Here is a 19,749-nt window from a genome sequence, read left to right on the forward strand (position 1 = left end):
TATTGCAACTCGTATAGGCTTAGTATCGCCCTGAATTTGCCTTGCCATTGCAGGCTGGGCCCATTGAGGAGGGCTGGATAGGAGAGGCGGGGTGTGTGAGGCGGTGCGTGGGTGTGAAGACAGGTAGCATAGGCCTATGAGGGAGAGGGAGGGTCCGGGCCGCCATGATTGTGCTGTTGCTAGGCTGGGTAGGCCTACCAGCACCGCCTCTACATTTCACAGGGTCATTGCAAGCACACCTAGCCTCCCCCTGGCCCCTGTGTGGCTGGGACATGGCCCGGGACCCCCGCCGGCTGGCCAGGCCTACACACCACTCCAACGTGAGTCAGAAGGCCTGCTTTTGTGCATTTTATAGGCCTGGCAGGCGCCTGGAAATTTGCTTGTGGCTGACCTTGAACCGAGAAACCAATTTTTGGGAGTGGAATTCGATTTTCAGTGTGTCAGGGGGTGTGTAGGCCTCGTCTTTTGAGCCTACTGGCGGGGTGGGGTGATTTGGGGGTAGCTTTTTTTCCCCCACGAGGCAGGTGCGCCCCAGCTGTCAATGGAATTTTTTGGGGTGTGGACAATTATTTTTTATGCAGGGGGAGTTAGGCCTAAAGTCTGCCAATATCATTACTACTTGGTCACACTAACTCACATCACACCACATTGCACACATGCCCAACATTGATATATATATATATATATATATATATATATATATATATATATATATATATATATATATATATATCAAGTGATTATGTTGTAATTATATAGGTATGTATTTATCAGTACAGTTTTATAAGCCATGAGGTGTTGATTCAGGCAGCAGCACCAGGACACATGTGTTTCACCATTTTATCTGTTTGTATGTGTGTATGTTGTGTTGTTGGTGTTTTAATGATTAGCAACTTGTACTTCCCTTCAGTGCTGTGGTGGAGTCTGCAGCAGAATGATTCAGTTATTGATTTAAGATGCTAACGATGCCACACTCTCAAGCTGGAGTTGTCCTCCTGAAGGAGACACGTTGGGGAAGGTTTTGTGGTCCAGCGGGTAATGTGGTCTTTCCCCGCAGGCTCGGTCATGGAGGCGCTGTCTGATGGGGGAGTGCTGGGGGGAGAGTCCCAGATTATTGGTCTCATTGTAAGTATACTCATTATACTCATCCTTTATCATTACACACACACACAGCTTGTCAAATTTTACTATGATATTCTGAAGAGTTTGCTGTTGTTGCTTCACATTAAATTTGAATAGTTTTTATATTATATTCTTTAATTGACTTACTTTTGCATTATTGATTTGATTATGAGTGTGGCAGTTGTTGTAGTGGTAGACAGTCATTCGACCATCCTTCTGTCTTTCCTTACCCTTTAGCTGCAGGTTTTGTGTGGTCTTCTCACAGACCTTCCTTCTCATGTCCTCAAGTGTCAAGACAACTTTGTCAGGCTTAGTATAGTGTGTGTTTCCTTCCTATTCCTTCCCTCCTCTTTGCACAATCACCAGCCATTTAACCCCTTCAATACCGGGGCACATTTTTATCTTAAGATATGTGTACGATTAGATTATTTTGTAGACATCAGGAAGGGTCTACGGAGGTCAGAAGATTAATGGCCACAGTCTTCACTATTTTAATCCCCACATAAGTTTCTGAAGCTGTATAACCTGACTAATTGTGTCTGTGTGTGTGTGTGTGTGTGTGTGTGTTTCAGGGAGGGGATGAGCTGGGTTTGGTGGAGGCGTCAATGCTGCAAGGAGATCCAAGCGTGGGGGTCATGATGGAGCTGGTTGGAGGTGGGGACAGTGACGACGAGGCTCTCTCTGCCGCCTTCTCCACCACCTTCTCCACCACCACCACTTCCCCATCCCTCCGTCAGCTGGCCACGTCCTCCTCCGCCATCACCTCATACACAGTCACCTCCTCCTCCCCTCCCCCATCGTTCGCCAGTCTCATCTCACAGGGGGATCGTGGTGGGGGTGTGGTGGGTACTGTGGTGGAGCTGCCAGGCCACCAGAACCCTATTCCTACCCCTCTCTTGCTGACACACCCCCCACCACCACCACCATCACCTCCACCACCACCAGCACCAGCACCACCAACCCCAACCCCAGCAACAGCAGCAGCAACAACAACAACAGCAACAACAGCAGCAGCAACAGCAACAGCACTCGTCTTCCCCACACATCTCCCTTCCGATGCTGCACCCCCTCCAGCACCTCCCCAGGACACAGCCTCCACAGCAGACCTTCTTCCAGCCTGAGCAGGTGAGCAATGGAATTCAAACCGCTATTTATGCTCTTTGATCCCTCTTCTATCTGTCAAGACTTGCAGGAGTAGAGGTGTTGAATACTGTGCTGCTTTGGTGTACTGGTTTGGTTCCTTGTTGTTTTGTAGAATTGTAACCTCTTTATATGTGTTTTCTCTTTTTAATTTTGTTCAGGATGTTGATTTTACCTTCATTGTGTTAAGGAGTTTTGCCAGAATACAAACCAGTCATATTACTGTGAAAGGCTTGCTAGGAAAACTGCAGAAGACAAATAACAACAAACTAGGATATATAGACAGACATGCTTTTCAATATCCATTCTCTTTCCTTTTAATATTTCAATGTCACTTACCCCCAGGTCACCTTGTCCCCGGGGCGCTCACAGGGCACCACATATCCAAGTGTCGGAGGTGGGGCAGGTGGGGGAGGAACAGGTGGGGCTGGGGAGGGTGGCGGTTTTGTCCCATATCTTTCCCCGACAGCACTGCAACCCTCCCCGCACCCGCCCTTCCTCCCCCAGGTGAAGTCAGAGCCACCTCATGGTGAGCCAGCAGCCTACCTCCCCTCTGCCTTGAAACCCGAGCCACAAGATGAGTTCCTGGACCCGCTGGAGACTCACCTAGAGCCTCCACAGACACCCACACCAGCCCTGCCCATTGTTTTCGCCCCACAGAATGTTGTTGTTGGCCGGGGCACGCCAGGGGGCCTCTCCTACACCACACACCATGGGCCGCCCCCAACGCCATCCCCAGGAGGCATGTCCAGCTTAGAGGGGAATGGAGGGGGCTCAGGAGGTAGTAATGGTGGTGGGACAGCCCCTTCCCCATCCCCACAGTACCTCTACCCTCCCCCACACACCCCACATGCAAACTCTCCATATTTACTCGAGCTTGCACCATTACCTGCTCGCAATCAACAACAACAACAAGCAGCAGCAGCAGCAGCAGCAGCAGCAGCAACAACAAGGTGTCTCCTCGCAGCAGCAACAACAACAGCAACAGCAACAGCAACAGCAGCAGCACCACCAGCATCACCAGCACCACCATACTCATCACCATCACCATTCACCACACACAGCACCACAGCAACACCTCTCACTCTCACCATCCTCCCACACCAGTAGCCTGACCTCCAGTTTTGTTGGGGGTGGCTTGACGGGGTATTACGAGCCCCAACAAACACAGCAGCAACAGCCACAGCCTCCATCACAGCAGCAACTACCTCAGGAGGATGTTCGGCAAGCCACAGCCACAGGGACACACATGTTGTACCTCCCTGCCTCACAACACAGCCTTAAGACACGGTTAAAGGTATGTTATCTCTCTCTCTCTCTCTCTCTCTCTCTCTCTCTCTCTCTCTCTCTCTCTCTCTCTCTCTCTCTCTCTCTCGTTCTTGTGTGTTCTTGTGTGTTTCTATGCCTCTTTTATTTCAGCAGCCACTAATGGAGGTGCCTCTATGTTTTGAAGGATGTGTTTTTCGTGACTAGTGATAGATGGATTCTGCACTTTTAACATGATCAAGAGTAACTTATTGACACTTTTCTCCGATTTTCCAAAGGTGTTGATTCTAGTGATCATATTTAACCCCCCTCAGTTTTGTGTACCATTAGATCATTTTCTTGACATTAGGGAGGGTCTATGGAGATCAGAAGATTAATGGCCACAGTCTTCACTATTTTAATTCTCCCCCACATAAGTTTCTGAAGCTGTGTAAAATCAACTAATAATAAGCAGAATGAATATAGAAATGCATCATGGTACTGATGGGATTAAAAGGATGGGCTACTTTTTGATACACCATTACATAAGTTACCGTCATTTTTGCAGTGTTTCTTCCAGACTGAGGTGACGATAACATGTCCTTTTTTATTGACAGATGACGCGTAAGAAGTCTTCCTCCAGTCCCTTGCCACAGACGGAGGACGACCTGGTGCCCGGCAAGCAGAGTGGTGACCAGGCCAGCAACGACTCAGACGAGGACAACCTGGTCATTGATACTGGGTCAGTGAAGGGGGTCTGGGGGTGGTCAGTGAGGGGGGTCTGGGGAGTGGTGGAGCATTTATTTGTTATAGTGAGGGTGGTGGAGCATTTATTTGTTACTTTAAGGGGTTTGATGGTCATGTACTGGTGAGAGAGAGAGAGAGAGAGAGAGAGAGAGAGAGAGAGAGAGAGAGAGAGAACACACACACACACACTGACTCTCAAATCACCTTATGCACAGAAGCAATGGCGGTGAGGGGTTCGAGTGTGGTGAGTGTCGCATGGTGTGCCGGACGAGAGGCAGCCTACGCAAGCACCTCACCACAGAGCACCTCCCTGATGAGCCTGAGCCAGCAGAAACCATTCCTAAGCAGTACCTATGCACCACACCTCTCTGCCACTTCACCACCACCAAGCGTGACGCCTATGATCTCCACATCGCCAGCCACATCGCCGAGGGTTGGACACCCACAGGGAAGAAGCGGCAGAACAAGAACCCCCTACAGAGGCACAGGTATTGGGTGTGTTATGGTCCGTATTTAGAAATTATTTGCTCGATTGTTTTTCAAGGCCACAGGGATGATTAGCAGGGTTTTCAAGGGTGTTTCTCCAGTTAGTATTGTAGAAATTTTGTCACTGCCTCTAGAACCATAAAAACATGATAAAAACACCATGACTATTTTCCAAGACCATAGGGATGATTAGCGGGGTTTTCAAGAGTGTTTCTCCAGTTAATAATGTAGAAAACTTGTCACTCTGCCTTTAGAATCGTAAAAACACTTAAAACGCTGTATTTTCTCGTCACGACTATTTTCCAAAGCTGCAGGGATATTTACCAGGGCTTTCAAGAGTTTCTTCAGTTAGTAATGTAGAAATCTTGTCGCTCTGCTTCTAGAACCGTAAAAACACCTTTTAAAAACTTGTGTAAATTTGGTCAAGTAGAAAAGTTAAACCTTTGAACTCCCTAGAGAAAGAAAATTATCAGTTGTGTATAGTCAAGTAGAAAAGTTAAACACCTGGTAACTCACTACAGAAGGAAAATTGATGGTTGTGTATAGTAATCATGTAATCAAGTAGAAAAGTTACTATTTACTTCTACCTGAGACACACACACACACACTCTCATACAATGCTTCCACCAGGTACAACAAGGAGGAGCTGATGTGTCCACTGTGTGAGTACGCCTGCACAGTGGAGAAGGCTTTCCGTCGTCACCTGAAGGCACACGAGGCAGGCTACCGCGGCCCTGTGTCCAAGATATCCTGCTGCATCTGTGGTGAGTGCATTGATATCTGCCGGGGAGGGATCCTTTGCAGTGTGTTAGAATTGTTGTTGTTGTTGTTGTTCATCTTCATCATCACCATCATTATCTTCTTCTTCGTCTTCATCATCGTGCTCTTCTTTTTCTTCTTCATCATCATGCTCTTCTTTTTCTTCTTCATCATCATGCTCTTCTTCTTCTTCTTCATCTTCATCTTCATCTTCATCTTCATCATCATCGTGCTCTTCTTCTTCTTCTTCTTCTTCTTCTTATTATTATTATTATTATTATTATTATTATTGTTATTGTTATTGTTATTACTATTATCATTATAGACACAAGTAGAGTCCATGTAGAATTAAAATACAACAAAAACCATAACTTCCCTCTAAAAATTCCCCCTGATGGAACAAATAAAGAAAATAATAAATCAACCAAAAATTAACAAGTATACCCTTTTAGAAGCACCATTTTCCTTGATGAACTAACATAGAACTATAGAAAACCACATCATCTCCCTTTACCCCATGTGTCTCCAGGCAAGGACCGGCCGAGTGAGGCGGAGATGAAGAAGCACATGAAGAAGCACCGGTGTGGCAAGTACTACCGCTGTGACATCTGCAAGTTTCAGACGGTGCAGCTCAAGAAGGTAAGGCCGGCCCCGGTGCTGGATGTGAAGGTGGTAGTCCATCCAGTATTGCTTGATTTTTCTTTATTTTTTGAGGCAGAGAGGAAGAGGTGAAGGATGTGAAGGTGGTGGTCCATCCAGTATTGCTTGATTTTTCTTTATTTTTTGGCCCAGGTGCAGGATGTGAAGGTGGTGGTACAACCAGTATTGCTTGATTTTCTTTGTGCTACCACCTACACACAAACACACTCATCCACACTACCACCACAGACTAACAACCAACACCGCAAACAGAGTAAGCATTGACACCACAAACAAACAAGAACTACTACCACAACAGGCACACATTACCACTACAGTCTAGCCACAGACACCACAAACAGACAAACAAACCACCAACACCACAAACAGATACACACTACCACCACATTAACCACCAAGACACCAACCACCAACACCACAAACAAACAAACTTTACCGCCACAAACAAACACGCTACCACCATAGACTAACCACCAACACACCTCCTCCGCCAGCTGATCCAACATCGCCGGATGCACACGGGGGAGAAGCCACACCTGTGTCCATTCTGCCCTTACCGAGCAGCGCGGCGAGACAACCTGCGCTCACATGTACGGAGAATGCACAAAAGGGAGAACATGTATGGCGACACCTTCACCCCTCGCCCTGTGCTGGTGGCTGAAGCGGACTGCCATGACCACATCACCACCAGGCCCCCCAACCAGGTCCCGGGCACACCACAGCAACCACAGCAGCAGCAGCAACCACAGCCTCTCCAGCCACAGGTCCCCAATACCCTCTCAGCCCTCCCTCCACAGCCACACCCCGCTGGGACACTATAACTCTTGGCTGGGGTATAGGTGATGTTCAATTGTTTCTAGCTCAAGTGTGTCTCTCCTTTATCTCTAGGAATGGCATTATCTTCCCTGCCTGCTGGAGTAGAGGCAGGATGGAAGAGGGGGGGTGGGTGGATAGAAAGGATGTGAGTGAGTGTTTGTATGTGTGTGTGTGTGTGTGTGAGTTATTTCCTATGATTAATGAGTTGGTGACTGGAGTTAGTGGTGGATTTCTGTTATATGCTTCCCTCCTTCATTGTGTTTATACTTTTTTTCTGTCTGTCTCTCTAGGAATAGTGTCATCAAAGCGAGTATTTTTATTATTATTATTATTATTTTATTATTCTTTATTGGACATTGTATCAGCGGGAGCACGCTAGTAATGAGGGACGAGTGAGGCAGAAGGAATGAGATGGAGTTAGTGCATCATAGAGAGAAGAATTAAGGGAGGTCTGCCTCGCCACTAGCTTGTTGAAGAAAACATATTACTGTAATTAATATTATCGTTTAAGCAGAATTTAATCAGATTTATATTGTTATGTTACAAAAAAAAACAGTTTTTATTTATTTTTTTCTGTCTTTGAGTAATTTTTTGTCTTAAGTATAAGGAAGGAAATATATTAGAGTTTTGGTGCAGGTTAGATCCAGGGAAAGATTGTTTTGGCTCCTAGAGTCCTGTGGAACCGGTGGTGAGAGAGAGAGAGAGAGAGATGTATGTTTGTATCAGCCTTTGCATGCTTGCCAGTGTAAATGAGAGAGAGAGAGAGATACAGAAAAGAATATATAGGATAATAAGAATTAGAGACAGGACTATTGCAGTAAAGAAAATGTAGAAAAAAAAATTATATAATATGGAATGACAGGAAATATATGAATGACTGAGGTGATGGTGGTGGTGGTGGTAGTGGTGGTATAGGGGAGCTGAGGTATAGATGATTTGTATACTAACATTATCAATCAGTCCTTGTATGCCTGCTGCTCTTTGGAATATTAGCCCCAAAAAAAGAGAGAAATTGAAGAAAATGCAGGATAAACTAAGAGAGGTTGCCAGTTGAAGCTGAAGAGACAGGAGACAGAGAAGAACTTTAATCATTATTCATTATTAACTGACCTGATCTTATTTGATTGCTAAAGTTTACTAGAGAGTGGGAATGCAAACCTCTCCCTGATCACCTCCTCCACACCCCACCACTGCCACCACAGAAAGAAGGCGCTTGGTCCCGTTCATAATGCTGATAGAGAGGGGGGGAGGGGGAAGGGGACTAGACAGGTCAGCAGATAGAGGGTTAAGCTGTAGACTGGTTATAAAGAGTGTCACATGTGTCAGGCTTGGGTGGAATGACAGCATTGATTGCCCTGTTAGTCTGCCGATGAATTGAGGAAGTGTGCTGCATTTCTCAGTTCAAAATCCAGCTGTGGAAAGTTGCTTTGATGTGCTTCATCATCTTCACTTTACTCGCTATTACTGTTAGTGGCTAGGGTTCTCTCTTTATCTGTGTGTGTGTGTGTGTGTGTGTGTGTGTGTGTGTGTGTGTGTGGAGAGTAGAGGGAGCTTTGAGGGTTGGCATGAGGACCGAGGCTGGAGAGGAACAAGCAAGCAAGCAGGTAATGTCTTTGTGCAATAGTAAAGCTGCTGCTGCTGCTGCTGCTGCTGTGAGAGGGACAGTGCCACACAGCCCCCAGTGTGCTGGCTGCTGCCTGCTACGGGCCAGGCACTGCCAGTTGTGTGCCTATGGCCAGGGACAAGGAGAGTGCCAGACCGTGCCCTTAACATTGTTACCAATAATATTACTAAGAGTGCCGTGGCGAAGTGACGAGGAGTTTCAGGCTGTCTCAGTGGGCCTTTTGCCATTATTATAATTTATTGTCAGTATGGTTTTTTGCTTTATTATGCTTGCTATATACTGTTCAAGTGATGCAGCCCTAAGGTGCAGGGCTGGGCAGGGTGGACCTGGCTGGTGGGTGGGTAGCACTTCATGCCTCAGCCATGCTGCAGCAGGCACGGGGACACCACTACGGGTAGACACTGGCACAGTGCTGCCTCCAGGAGCTCCTTCTTTATTACATGTACTCATATGCATCTTGATTGACCATTTCTTAACAGTTCCTGTGATGCAGTTGTTGAATTGATGGAGGCAGTCATCAATGGCTTAGTGTATGTGTGTGTGTGTGTGTGTGTGAGTGAGTGAGTGAATGAGTGAGTGAGAGATTGCCTAAGCTGCATTCCAGTAACGAAATGCTATCCCAGTCCTCCATGCAAGGCTGTGGTGAGGTGAGTAGTGCAGGAAGGAGTGCCGCCAGCCAGCCGGGTCTCATTGTGCCCTTGACCTTACTGTATCTACCTCAGGATGACCAGCGTACAACCACAAACCCCCCAGCATATGTTTTTATAAATATATATAAATGCCTATATACATATACCATATATATATATATATTGCGACTTGCTCAGCCCAGTTGTGTTGTTGCTGCTGCTGCTGCCGCTGCCACCGTTGCCACATCTCAGGTTTTTTGGCACGCGTGCATATGTGTGTGTCTGCATGTGTGCGTGTGTGTGTAATGCGACGATCCAGTGTGTGTCTAGCTCAGGATGTGTTTTTTATCCATTAAGTAAGTTTTACCAATGTACAAACAACACCACAAGCATGGTTACCCCTTAAGTATCTCAGGAATTTTAACTAGTACAATGTTGATTGCCTAGTGAGGGGGAAGCAGGGAAGTGGAGGAGGAGGATGCAGTGGTGTTGAGGGCAGGAGGTCTTGAGTGTAGCATCCACCACCCTCCTGGTGGAGGGAGGAGAAGGGAGCGAGGCGTCTTGCTCAGCTTCCTGACGTTGTTCCCGTCATCCTGTAGTGCATTCCTCCTCCTTGCCCGGCCCTGCTTCCCTCCCCGTGTCTGAGGCACCACAGACAGTGCCACATCTGATGTGTGGGAGTGGGTGGCAACTCCCGCAGTTCATCCTTTTTTTGTACGCGTTGTTTGTTTGGTGGCGACGGCAATAAGAGATGGACTTGCCCTCTTGTTGACTGACTCGTCAGCTGGCTGACCATGCGACTGTAGGTTGACTGAAATTATTTACTACTGACAGAATGGCCGGCTGACTGAACGGCCTTGTGACAGACTGACTGGCATGTTGGCACCAGTCTTTGTCATTGCTGCTGCCGCCGCCGCCAAGCACAGCAGGTCTCAGGTTATGTGTAGCATTGTAGTTGTTGTGTGCACATCACCCACACCCATTCACCGACTGAATGACAGACTGACACACACACGCAGACTCACCAGGTGCCTGTGCTGCACTGGTGATGTCCTGTTGGCCCACCACTGTTCATCATACTGCTTGGTGGCCCTGCTGGTCCCTCCACCTCCACACCCAAGTCAAAATCATTGCCTCCCCAAGCCTTTGCAGCATCACTGAGGAGAGACACACATAGGTTTTCATTTCAGTTTAATAGTAAGCGTTATGAGTTGAGGGCATAATTTTTTAGTATATTTAAACGGTAAAAATTCATGATCAGAGCACAGTGATGCTTCTTGTTTTATATTGTGATCCATGTTTTACTTCATTGGATCACTCTTATTGTAGTGGAATATTATATTTGATCCTGATGCACGCCAGCCAGCCTGTTTGCCAGCATTCTCATACAGGGTACTCTTTCCTTTATTGTATATGAATAAGGACTTCATATTCTATTTAGAATACATGCACATCATCACTGAAATCCCTTAAGTTGATAGGACAAATGCCTGCGTGTCATTTCTTGTCTGGAGATGACTTTTTTATTATGTATTTCATTTGCCACATCACTTACCCCTTGTTTGTTTTTCATTTGAAGTCAGTTCTTATAATATATATATAGTATTAGAATCTAACCTAACCAACTACCTCAGTCTGGGCAAGCTCATGCACTGGACTACAAACAATTTACCTCACACAAGTTCAAAATGTATAGATAATCTTCTGGATAAGCTTGTGTCATCACATTTTCTTGACACTTCATGCTGCATTAAGGCAAGACTACTCAACTCATTCAGTCCACACCAGCACCTCAATGTGTTGTGTTGCCAGTTTTGTGTCTCCATAGTTTAGTTTTAAAGTGTTACCTTCAACATTCACTTAGGAACTCACAACTTTTTTTCAATTTTTTTCTTTGAGCAGGCAGAGTTAATATATGATTTATGACAATGTACATTATTCCATATCATTTATAAGTATACCAGATAATTCTATATCATTCATAAGACGTAAAGAATTCTATAGCAGTTATGAAATATATATCCGCGCATACATACTCTATATTTATACATATAGTTTCTTGCTATATATAAAGCTCATCTCAAGAATGAACTAGTCTATCTCAGGAATATCTAGCAACAATCCCTGATCTACCTCATGTAGTCTTTATGTAGAGCAGCTCACACTAACTAAGGTAATACATGCAGAGGACTGGACTCTTTCACTGATAAGGACAATATTGCAATCCCTTGTTCATTTAAATATCTGAGGATTTCATCAAGCAAAAATGAAGTAAGGCTAAGCAAGGTTACTTCATCAGTTTCCTGTTGCTGCTTCAGACTTGTTATCAGAGCTGCTTGTTGAAATTAAATTGTTACACTTGTCTGATGTCCTCCACCTCCTCCTCCTTCTTCTTCTCCTTCTCCATCTCCATCTGCATCTCCTTCTCCATCTCCATCTCCATCTTCTCCTTCTCCTTCTCCTTCTCCTTCTCCTTCTCCTCCTCCTCCTCCTCCTCCTCCTCCTCCTCCTCCTCCTCCTCCTCCTTCTCCTTCTCCTCCTCCTCCTCCTCCTCCTCCTCCTCCTCCTCCTCCTCCTCCTCCTCCTCCTTTCACTTGTGTTTGCTAAAATTGTACTCAAACTTGCAGCAGCGACTTCCACCAATCCTCTTATTGTCATTGGTGTCTATCAAAATTCTAAGCATGCACCAGATGAGTTAGGACCACCAGGGAGCCTCGTCCGTGAAAGAGTCTAGGAAATCTGCTTAGTCTGGCGTTTACAGCTTTACAAACCCCCACAACCTTCAGTATACAAATAATCTACCTCTAATGTTTAAGACAACTCACCTCAGAGCTTAACAAAAAGTACAAATATTCAGAATAACTCACTCAACGAAGACTTAAGGGACCTTTTTTTTGTATTCAGTTTGTGTAGGCCAATAATTGTAGTGGTGTCAGGACCTGGGCATCTCAGCACCTCACTAGGCAGGCATCTGTATGTGCACTGCGCTATGGATGCTGGAGCGATAGTCATTGTGTGATAGCTTTGTTATGCTTCTGTTTTGATAGTGACTGTATGTTTGCTATTGAGTGTTCTTTGTTTTGTTCCAGTTAGGAATGTGAGATCACTCTATGTGTTGGAAAAGTCATGGTTTTGGATAGTTAGTTTCTGATGTGATGTGAATATTCAGTGAAAATTTATATCATTGCATTTTTCTGGCAATTGTAGGTTTAGTTCAGTTTCTCTTTTTGATGTGCAAGTTTGTTTTAATTTTTTAGGTTTACTGGTCCAGTTATCACTTTTTCTCTTGAAGAAGGTTCATGTTTGCATCACAATGACCAATTTGCTGTTCTGTTCACTTTGTAAGGTTATTTATTTTCCTCCTTAGTGGTTCTGATTAATTTGTTTGAGATGTTAATGCAGATTATTTGACTGGGAAATGCTGCTAATATTTCATAGTTTTGTTGTGATGAAGAAGGCTTTGAAGGCAGGCTTGCTATCCCCCATACTTCCAATGTATTTACTGTACACTTTGCCTCAGTGGGGAATAGTAACATTGGTACAAAAGTCTTGGTGTGGAAAGAGAAAATAGTTTGATGGCAGGAATGTTCTCTGGTATCTCCGCTGCAGTCATCTGTCAATTCATGCAATGTAGAAAAAACAACATTAGTCAGGAATTTAGTATTGATGGAGGAAAAATATGATGGCAAGAAATGTTATCTGGTTCCTATGCCACAGTCACTGCCTGCCATGAGGGACCAGCAGCTGGGCAGCCACCACCACCATTATAACACATAACACATACACATTTACACAATTCATCCATCCCACAGTCACCACCGCCATATTGTACGCGCACGACGTCAAGCTCAATCGACTTAACTGTTGTTCCTTTACGGGTATAATTAGTTTTTGTGTATGTTTGACCATTAATTATTGACTTGTTTTTTACCCCTCACATTATCGCCCTCTACCTCTCCCGCTCCCATTCCTCTTGTGATGGGACCCGTGCGTGATGTCTGGTCAGTGCGTCACCAGAGGTCACAGCTCCTCCTTGCCCTTCACTTTCTAATGGTTGATTGATCAGTTGTTGTTGGTTTGTGTGATTGAGGCATTAACTTTCTTCCCTGACCTGATCTTTCACTCTACCTCTGTCCTGTCTCTTTCCTCTCCTTTCCCTAGCCTCTCCCTCCAGCCCTGCCCAACAGCCAGCTCCTGTGGGTGTCATTGTGGCGTCCAAGCAGCTGACTGTCATGGGAAGGGCCCAGGCTTGACAAACTTGGAACAGACTAAGGCAAGATGATTGGATTTTTGTGTACTGTATTTCTGTTATTGTGACTTTTCTCTCTCTCTCTCTCTCTCTCTCTCTCTCTCTCTCTCTCTCTCTCTCTCTCTCTCTCTCTCTCTCTCTCTCTCTCTCTCTCTCTCTCTCTCTCTCTCTCTCTCTCTCTCTCTCAAGAAATTTTGTTGTTCTTGATGTATTTTTCTCGTACACTTGTAACTAATGAACTATTGGCCAGCCCCTTTCTACTATTAATGGCCAATCTGGCAGACTACAATGTGTACTGTTGTTAATGGAAGTGGTCATATGAATTCATCACATCCCCAGTTCTGTGTTTCTCATTAATACAGAAAGTCTTCATTAGTTCTTATATTAGTTTTTCTGAAGTTCTTGGATGTAAACATTTCAGATGTGTGTGTGTGTGTGTTCTATTGAGTTTGAGATAGTATTTGAGTCTAGCATAATTTCTGGAGGCAACTGTACATGAGTAGTGAGATTTCCATGGGTTTTAACTTGGCAGGGAGTGAGTGAGTGAGTGAGTTCTTGAGCATTGGCCCTCAGCTGATCTTGCTCCAGAGTGAATGAGTGAGTGAGTGAGCAGTGGCCCTCAGCTGACCTTGCTCCATCCCTGCTGTTTCTTGTTATCGGTTTGTGTGTCTGTGTGTGAATGAGTGAGTATTCAGTTGTGTGATTATAGATAATTTGTGTAACCTCAGGGATTGTCATTATTATTATTATTATTATCATCATCATCATTACTGTTAGTTATGGAACCTCAATATTAGAGTGATTTTTTAATGTTATGTGTTGTAGTAATGTTTTCCGTCTCTTAGTGAACTTATCAGGTATTCTGTCACTTGTCTCTTCATCTCTTCCTACATTCACTTCATTGCCAAGTTAAACTGAACCCAAGTTGAAGGAGTTGCCTGTCAGGTTTGAGGTACAGCCGTGTCTTGCAACTCATGGAAGAAAATGGCTTGTGTAGAAATTGTTCTTTAGTTGTCACCTTTTTCCCCTTTCTTTTCTTCAGTATGGGCAGTCTTGTATTTCCATCTTGGTTTGAGAGTAAATGGTGCAAGTCTGCCTGGAAAATTGAACTGCTGATGAATTTCTTATGAGTTAGTTGACAATTGCATTCATTTGAATTTGAACTAATAAGTCGGAACCAAAGGGTGAAATTATTCTATTTGGATCTCTTCAAAGCTGTAATTTGAATGTTTGTGAATTCCAGTCATCTTTATCTACCATTCTGCCTGTCTGTCTGTCTGTCTCTGAATGGATCTGCTTTGGTGTGTGTGTGTGTGTGTGTGTGTGTGTGTGTGTGTGTGTGTTTGTCAGCCTGTCCTGTTTCTTCATACTGTATCAGTGTTAACCCTTTTTTATTTCTTATAATCCAATGTTTAAACTCCCTCTCTCTGATTATGATTTGGGAGTGACCAGTCAGATGTCAGGGCTTGTTATCATTACCACTACTGTCATTATTATTATTATTATTATTATTATTATTATTATTATTATTATTATTATTATTATTATTATACTACTACTACTACTACTACTACTACTACTACTACTCTGTTCCAGTTTGAGGTTAATGGGAGAATTGTCTCCTCTTAGCAACTTAAAAAAACTTCTCAACTAAAAAAATGAATTACTATGTAGATTCTATATATCTTTATTATATAAGATTTAAGTCAAACCTGTGTAACTTTTAGACCGAGTTGAAAAGTTTTTGTTGATCATCTGACTATTACTACTAAAGTTACTGGTGGAAGTTGTGCATTTCTTGTGTACTTTGTAAATCTTGGTATCCAGTCAGTACTAGCCTAACCAAACACTCCCTCCTTTTTTTCTCCAAACATGGATATCTTAGGATGGTGTGAGGCAATTTATTTTATCCCATTAAAGCTTAGGGCCTCAGGTCATAGGGTGGAGTGTGTGGACAGACGGAACACTTTGAAAACTTAACTAATAGACAACGAACTGCAATGGATTTGGAACACAAGTGACGAATCCATCATGTCTGGCTTGGCTTTGTGTGCAAGCGTTTCCGAAGCTTGTGAGTAAGATTGAGTCAGGAGCGAGAATTGAGATGTGCTGAGCTTTCACACAAGGCGGCTCCTGCTTTTTAGACCGAGCCAATGTTTAATGCTTGGTCTTGGAACTTGGCGCTGTATTGCTCACCTTGCATGTGGTAGTTTGACAGCCAAGTGTTGATGACATACTTGATTTCTGGCCAGTATGTGACAAGAGAAGAGTCATTAATCCTAAGCTCTGGTCTCTGTCATTCTTCTCAAGTGTGGGTCAGATAGTGGCAAGTCAAGAGGACCTGATATGAAATGCTCCCGATGTTTAGTGCTTGAATTCTTGTTTTGTCTCCAGTAAGGATAAGAAGTCCCTGTTTGTTTTGCAGTCATGGTTGGTAGTTGGGACAGGATTCCTCCACTTCTTAACCATTCATGGGTACAGTCCGGCTCACAAGTTATGCAACTTACTCTTACTGTTGTGTGTTGTCCCTCAATCCAGCATCCTCGTGTCTGCTAACAATCCCACAGGACTTGATAATGGATGGATTTTTAGTGGATGAAGGGCTTTGAGATTCAAGGAGAACACTGTATAAGATGTGGGAGGGACTTAACCATGATTACTTCCTGTTGAATTTTAATGTAGTTCAGCGACACTGGTTGAAGATGAACTATTGTGCGACATATTAAGCTTTTTCAAGTTAAAGAGGCCTTTGAGTTTAATGTTTTGTATGGCTGTTAAAACTTAACGTTGTAAATGTCATGAACATCTGTACACTCTTTCTTATGCATCAAAATGGGCCTTCTTTCTTCACTCTGTCAATCTTTTGTGTAGGGACTTTTAAGTTTAGTGTATTAGTATATTTAGTATCTTTAATGACATGCCATAACTATACTTGCCATGGTCCTTTGATAAGAAAGTTTAGCTGCCATACACAAGGATGCATGACTTAACTTCTTGTGCACTTCAGGGATGACATTCATAAGTAATAATGAATGGGAATGGGTTAATGTCTGTATTCTTACTATTGTGTTGCAGAGTTAGAACACAAGTCTAACAATGAACATGTTCCTTATGGTCGTATTCAGGGTAGAAGTTTTAGCATTAGGGCTAATGTTACTTTTAATACCACTTCTGTGTTACTGTTTCAGGGAGCAAATTTGTTGCCAAGTTAGTCAGCAGTGTTACTTGTCATTTTCAGTGTGATTCAGGAAGACTTAGCATTAGCTGGAGTGCAGGGATCGTGTTACTGGTGTTGCCTCTGCATTATGTTCCAAGGAGCACATTATTACTTAATGTTACAGAGATAATAAGTCACACATTACTGTACAATGTTGGGATGTCTGCTAGATAGAACATTACTGTCTGTTCCACTGCAATATAATACGACGCCAGTGCAAGGAGGGAAAAATGGCCACGTTTTGCTGCAAGTTTTCCAATACTTGTCTGAAGTTCACGCCATGATAAATGTTCCTGAAGTTTTGTGCCAATGTTGTAGTTAACCAGCAAATGACATGCCAATATATATCCTAGGAACTTGCATCATTATCATGTGGCATTCATTGACAGTTCTCTGGGAAATACTCTGATAGTTGCTCAGACACAGTGGTCATGACATCACCCACACAGTACCGTGTCCACCTTCCTGATGCCACACAAACCACCCTGCACTTTGGCCTTGAGTGCACGCCAGTTCCTATCGCCTCTGGTCTCCTTGGTGAAGGCGACCGAGGCTAGCCAGGGAGCTGACCAACCTTAGTGGGTCTTATATTTTTCATAGAGAAATACATATTCAATGCATGCCCAGCCTTTTATTTCTAACAGTCCCTTTCAAATCCTAATACATCCTCTAAAAGAACATAGTGGATATAAATAGCAGGTTTTATATTACTTGTGTGATATGATAAGGGTGTATTAGTATTTTGGTACATTTGGGGAAAGGTGAGCTGGAATAGTTATTGGTACAGTTAGCACACTAAAAGAAATATCACAGTCAATGAGAACCTAAGATTTTTGGAGAGGAACAACCCTGATGCAGTGATACCTTGGGATGTGAGTGTCCCTGATTGTATTAATTGGGGTTACAAGCACTGGCCAGCAACTGCTTGCTCTGACATAGACTTAAGTAGTTTTTTAGGGACTATCACTCTCAGCACTGCTCTCAATGGAGGGAATCATCAGTCAAACTTTGTTAATTAATGAGTGGCTCTCTGGAACAATTCAACTCTCAAACCAAGGCAGCACTGCACTTCACACATGTTCCTCTTTGTACCAAGAACTGTTCCATATAAAGATCACAGGTTCAGACAAACAAGTGATACAAAGTGTACACAATAACAGCACAGTGTGTGTACCACATGATGGATACACACAATAACCACTTCTCTTTAGTGGGTTTGTCATAACATTGCACCACAACATTTGACAGCAATCCTAGGAAGAATTTAAGTCACCTGTTTACCTGTCTGGGATCTCTCTAGCTAAAGGAATGTTTCCTGGATAATGTGGCTGTGTAAAGTATTGTCTCAGCAAACATACTTATTTAAGATGGCCCCTTTCCTAATTGATAAGTCTGGCCAGATAACAATTATCTCAATAACAATCTATGTTAAGTTGCATGGGAATGTGTCTAGCCTTACATATTTTGGTGAGTATTTAGCTTGGCTATCTTTATTGCACTGTTTAATGGGAAGTGCTGCCCTGCACTGGTGCTACAATAAACTAGTGCTTTTGTTTGAGTCAGGTAACTGTGATGTGCAGGAACTATTGACATTTTAGGGTAATGGACACCTTAGCTTCACTTAATGCTACCATGATAATGAACAGACCTAGACTATAGGAGAAAATACACATATGCTAAGATGAACAGATTATGTCTAGGAAACAGCCATATTATTAAGCAATTATGCTCTATATTAGAAGACAAAACCTCATGTACTATTTGTTGATTAAGGCATGCAATCAGATCCTTGGAGATAGGCTGATTGAGAGCCTTGGATGACTGGCATGTGGAAAGGTAGTGATCAAAGCAATGGATGCAATGTGCACAACACTGTCACAAAGTCAGCAGTAGTTGAGTTATCTGTTGGGGTTTGTCAAGGAGGCCCAACCAGTCACTTGCTCTTAACTGTGCATATTTACCACATGCTGAAAGTGAATATGCATTAGATAGTTTTTGTGAAATTTATGTGCATAACTATTAATGAATGATATTGTGATGCCATTAGCAAATAGAAAGAAATGCACATGAGGAAACTAAACATTGTGATTATGGAATGGTTATCAATGAAAAGAAAATATTTTTTGTCACTGGAAAGTGGATAATTTGTTGAATGAGAAAGTTCACTTGATGTTGCCTTCATAACACTCTCGGAGCAGTGACAGCAATGATGTGTCTTTAAACTTGCACCAGAAGACAGACCATGCAAGTTTTGACAGTACAAAAAATAGTGAAGCCCTATATATGGCACTCTTACATTGATATGCACATGTCAGGTACAAGTATAATGGCTGTATAACTGTGACCTAGCAAACAATGAAGACTGGTTTGTGTGTGAGACAATGACTTACAGACTGTGCTTTGAAATGCCTAAATGCTTCAAATGCTTCCACATGAACTATTTTGAAGCACCATACACGTAATAGGTTGGATTCTCAACTTCTCATTCTCGTTAATGATGAAGAACCCTTGGTAAACTATCCCTAGAATCATGAAAGCTTGAAAATCCCAGCAACTCCCACTAAGGCCAATTCAAAGTAGATAAGACACTGAAATGTTTGAGAAGGCAGCTCAATGGTGAGGGAGGAATGATGAGTAACAATGAAGGAGCCACAGTCACACCATTGTCCCTCATGAAAGGCAACAGATGGGAATAAACTTCAGTCTTGGGTCTCGTGTTCAGAAGAGTTAGCCGAGTGAGATGACCTGCATATCACTAGCCGGTAGGTAGTCTTGGTCAGCTTGGGTCACGCTTCCCACTGTTGACTATGTGATGTTCCCTAGTGGCTGTAAGGAACATGGAAGCATATGAGAACAGCCTAGAAACTGAAATAACAAATGCCTGAGCTGTTCATTCAAGTTATGTTTCCTCTTTCAAGGCTACATTGCTCACACTTGTCCTCAAACTAACCAAGCTCTTCTGCTACTGAGGTAGTGTTGTACTGTGCAGAATTACTTAAAAGATACTAGACATGCAGAAATAACTATGTCATAAACAAATGCATATGACTTAAGT

General features: G+C 43.5%; 2 protein-coding genes across 9 annotated transcripts in view; one reads left to right on the top strand and one right to left on the bottom strand.

The window, feature by feature from the left end:
- Positions 1-17,316, top strand: LOC123501475 (zinc finger and SCAN domain-containing protein 10-like). The gene is given in 10 exon segments (XM_045250321.1): positions 1-320; positions 1,058-1,125; positions 1,695-2,240; positions 2,608-3,177; positions 3,179-3,559; positions 4,125-4,249; positions 4,470-4,742; positions 5,371-5,504; positions 6,029-6,138; positions 6,654-17,316. Coding segments are annotated over 10 exon segments (2,718 nt in total). The 5' UTR covers positions 1-136; the 3' UTR covers positions 6,981-17,316.
- Positions 17,306-19,749, bottom strand: part of LOC123501213 (bestrophin-4-like) — an 11,392-nt gene continuing 8,948 nt past the window's right edge. For 5 of the 8 annotated variants that reach the window (XM_045249904.1, XM_045249903.1, XM_045249898.1 and 2 more), the window contains exon 15: positions 17,306-18,661. In XM_045249904.1, coding sequence (XP_045105839.1) covers positions 18,652-18,661 — 10 coding nt within the window. In that variant the 3' untranslated portion in view covers positions 17,306-18,651. Of the gene's footprint in view, positions 19,521-19,749 lie in introns of all 8 variants that reach the window. The other 3 variants (XM_045249902.1, XM_045249900.1, XR_006673590.1) reach the window with 2 other exon arrangements.

The sequence above is a fragment of the Portunus trituberculatus genome, chromosome 9 (assembly GCF_017591435.1).
Source record: "Portunus trituberculatus isolate SZX2019 chromosome 9, ASM1759143v1, whole genome shotgun sequence".
Taxonomy (NCBI): domain Eukaryota; kingdom Metazoa; phylum Arthropoda; class Malacostraca; order Decapoda; family Portunidae; genus Portunus; species Portunus trituberculatus.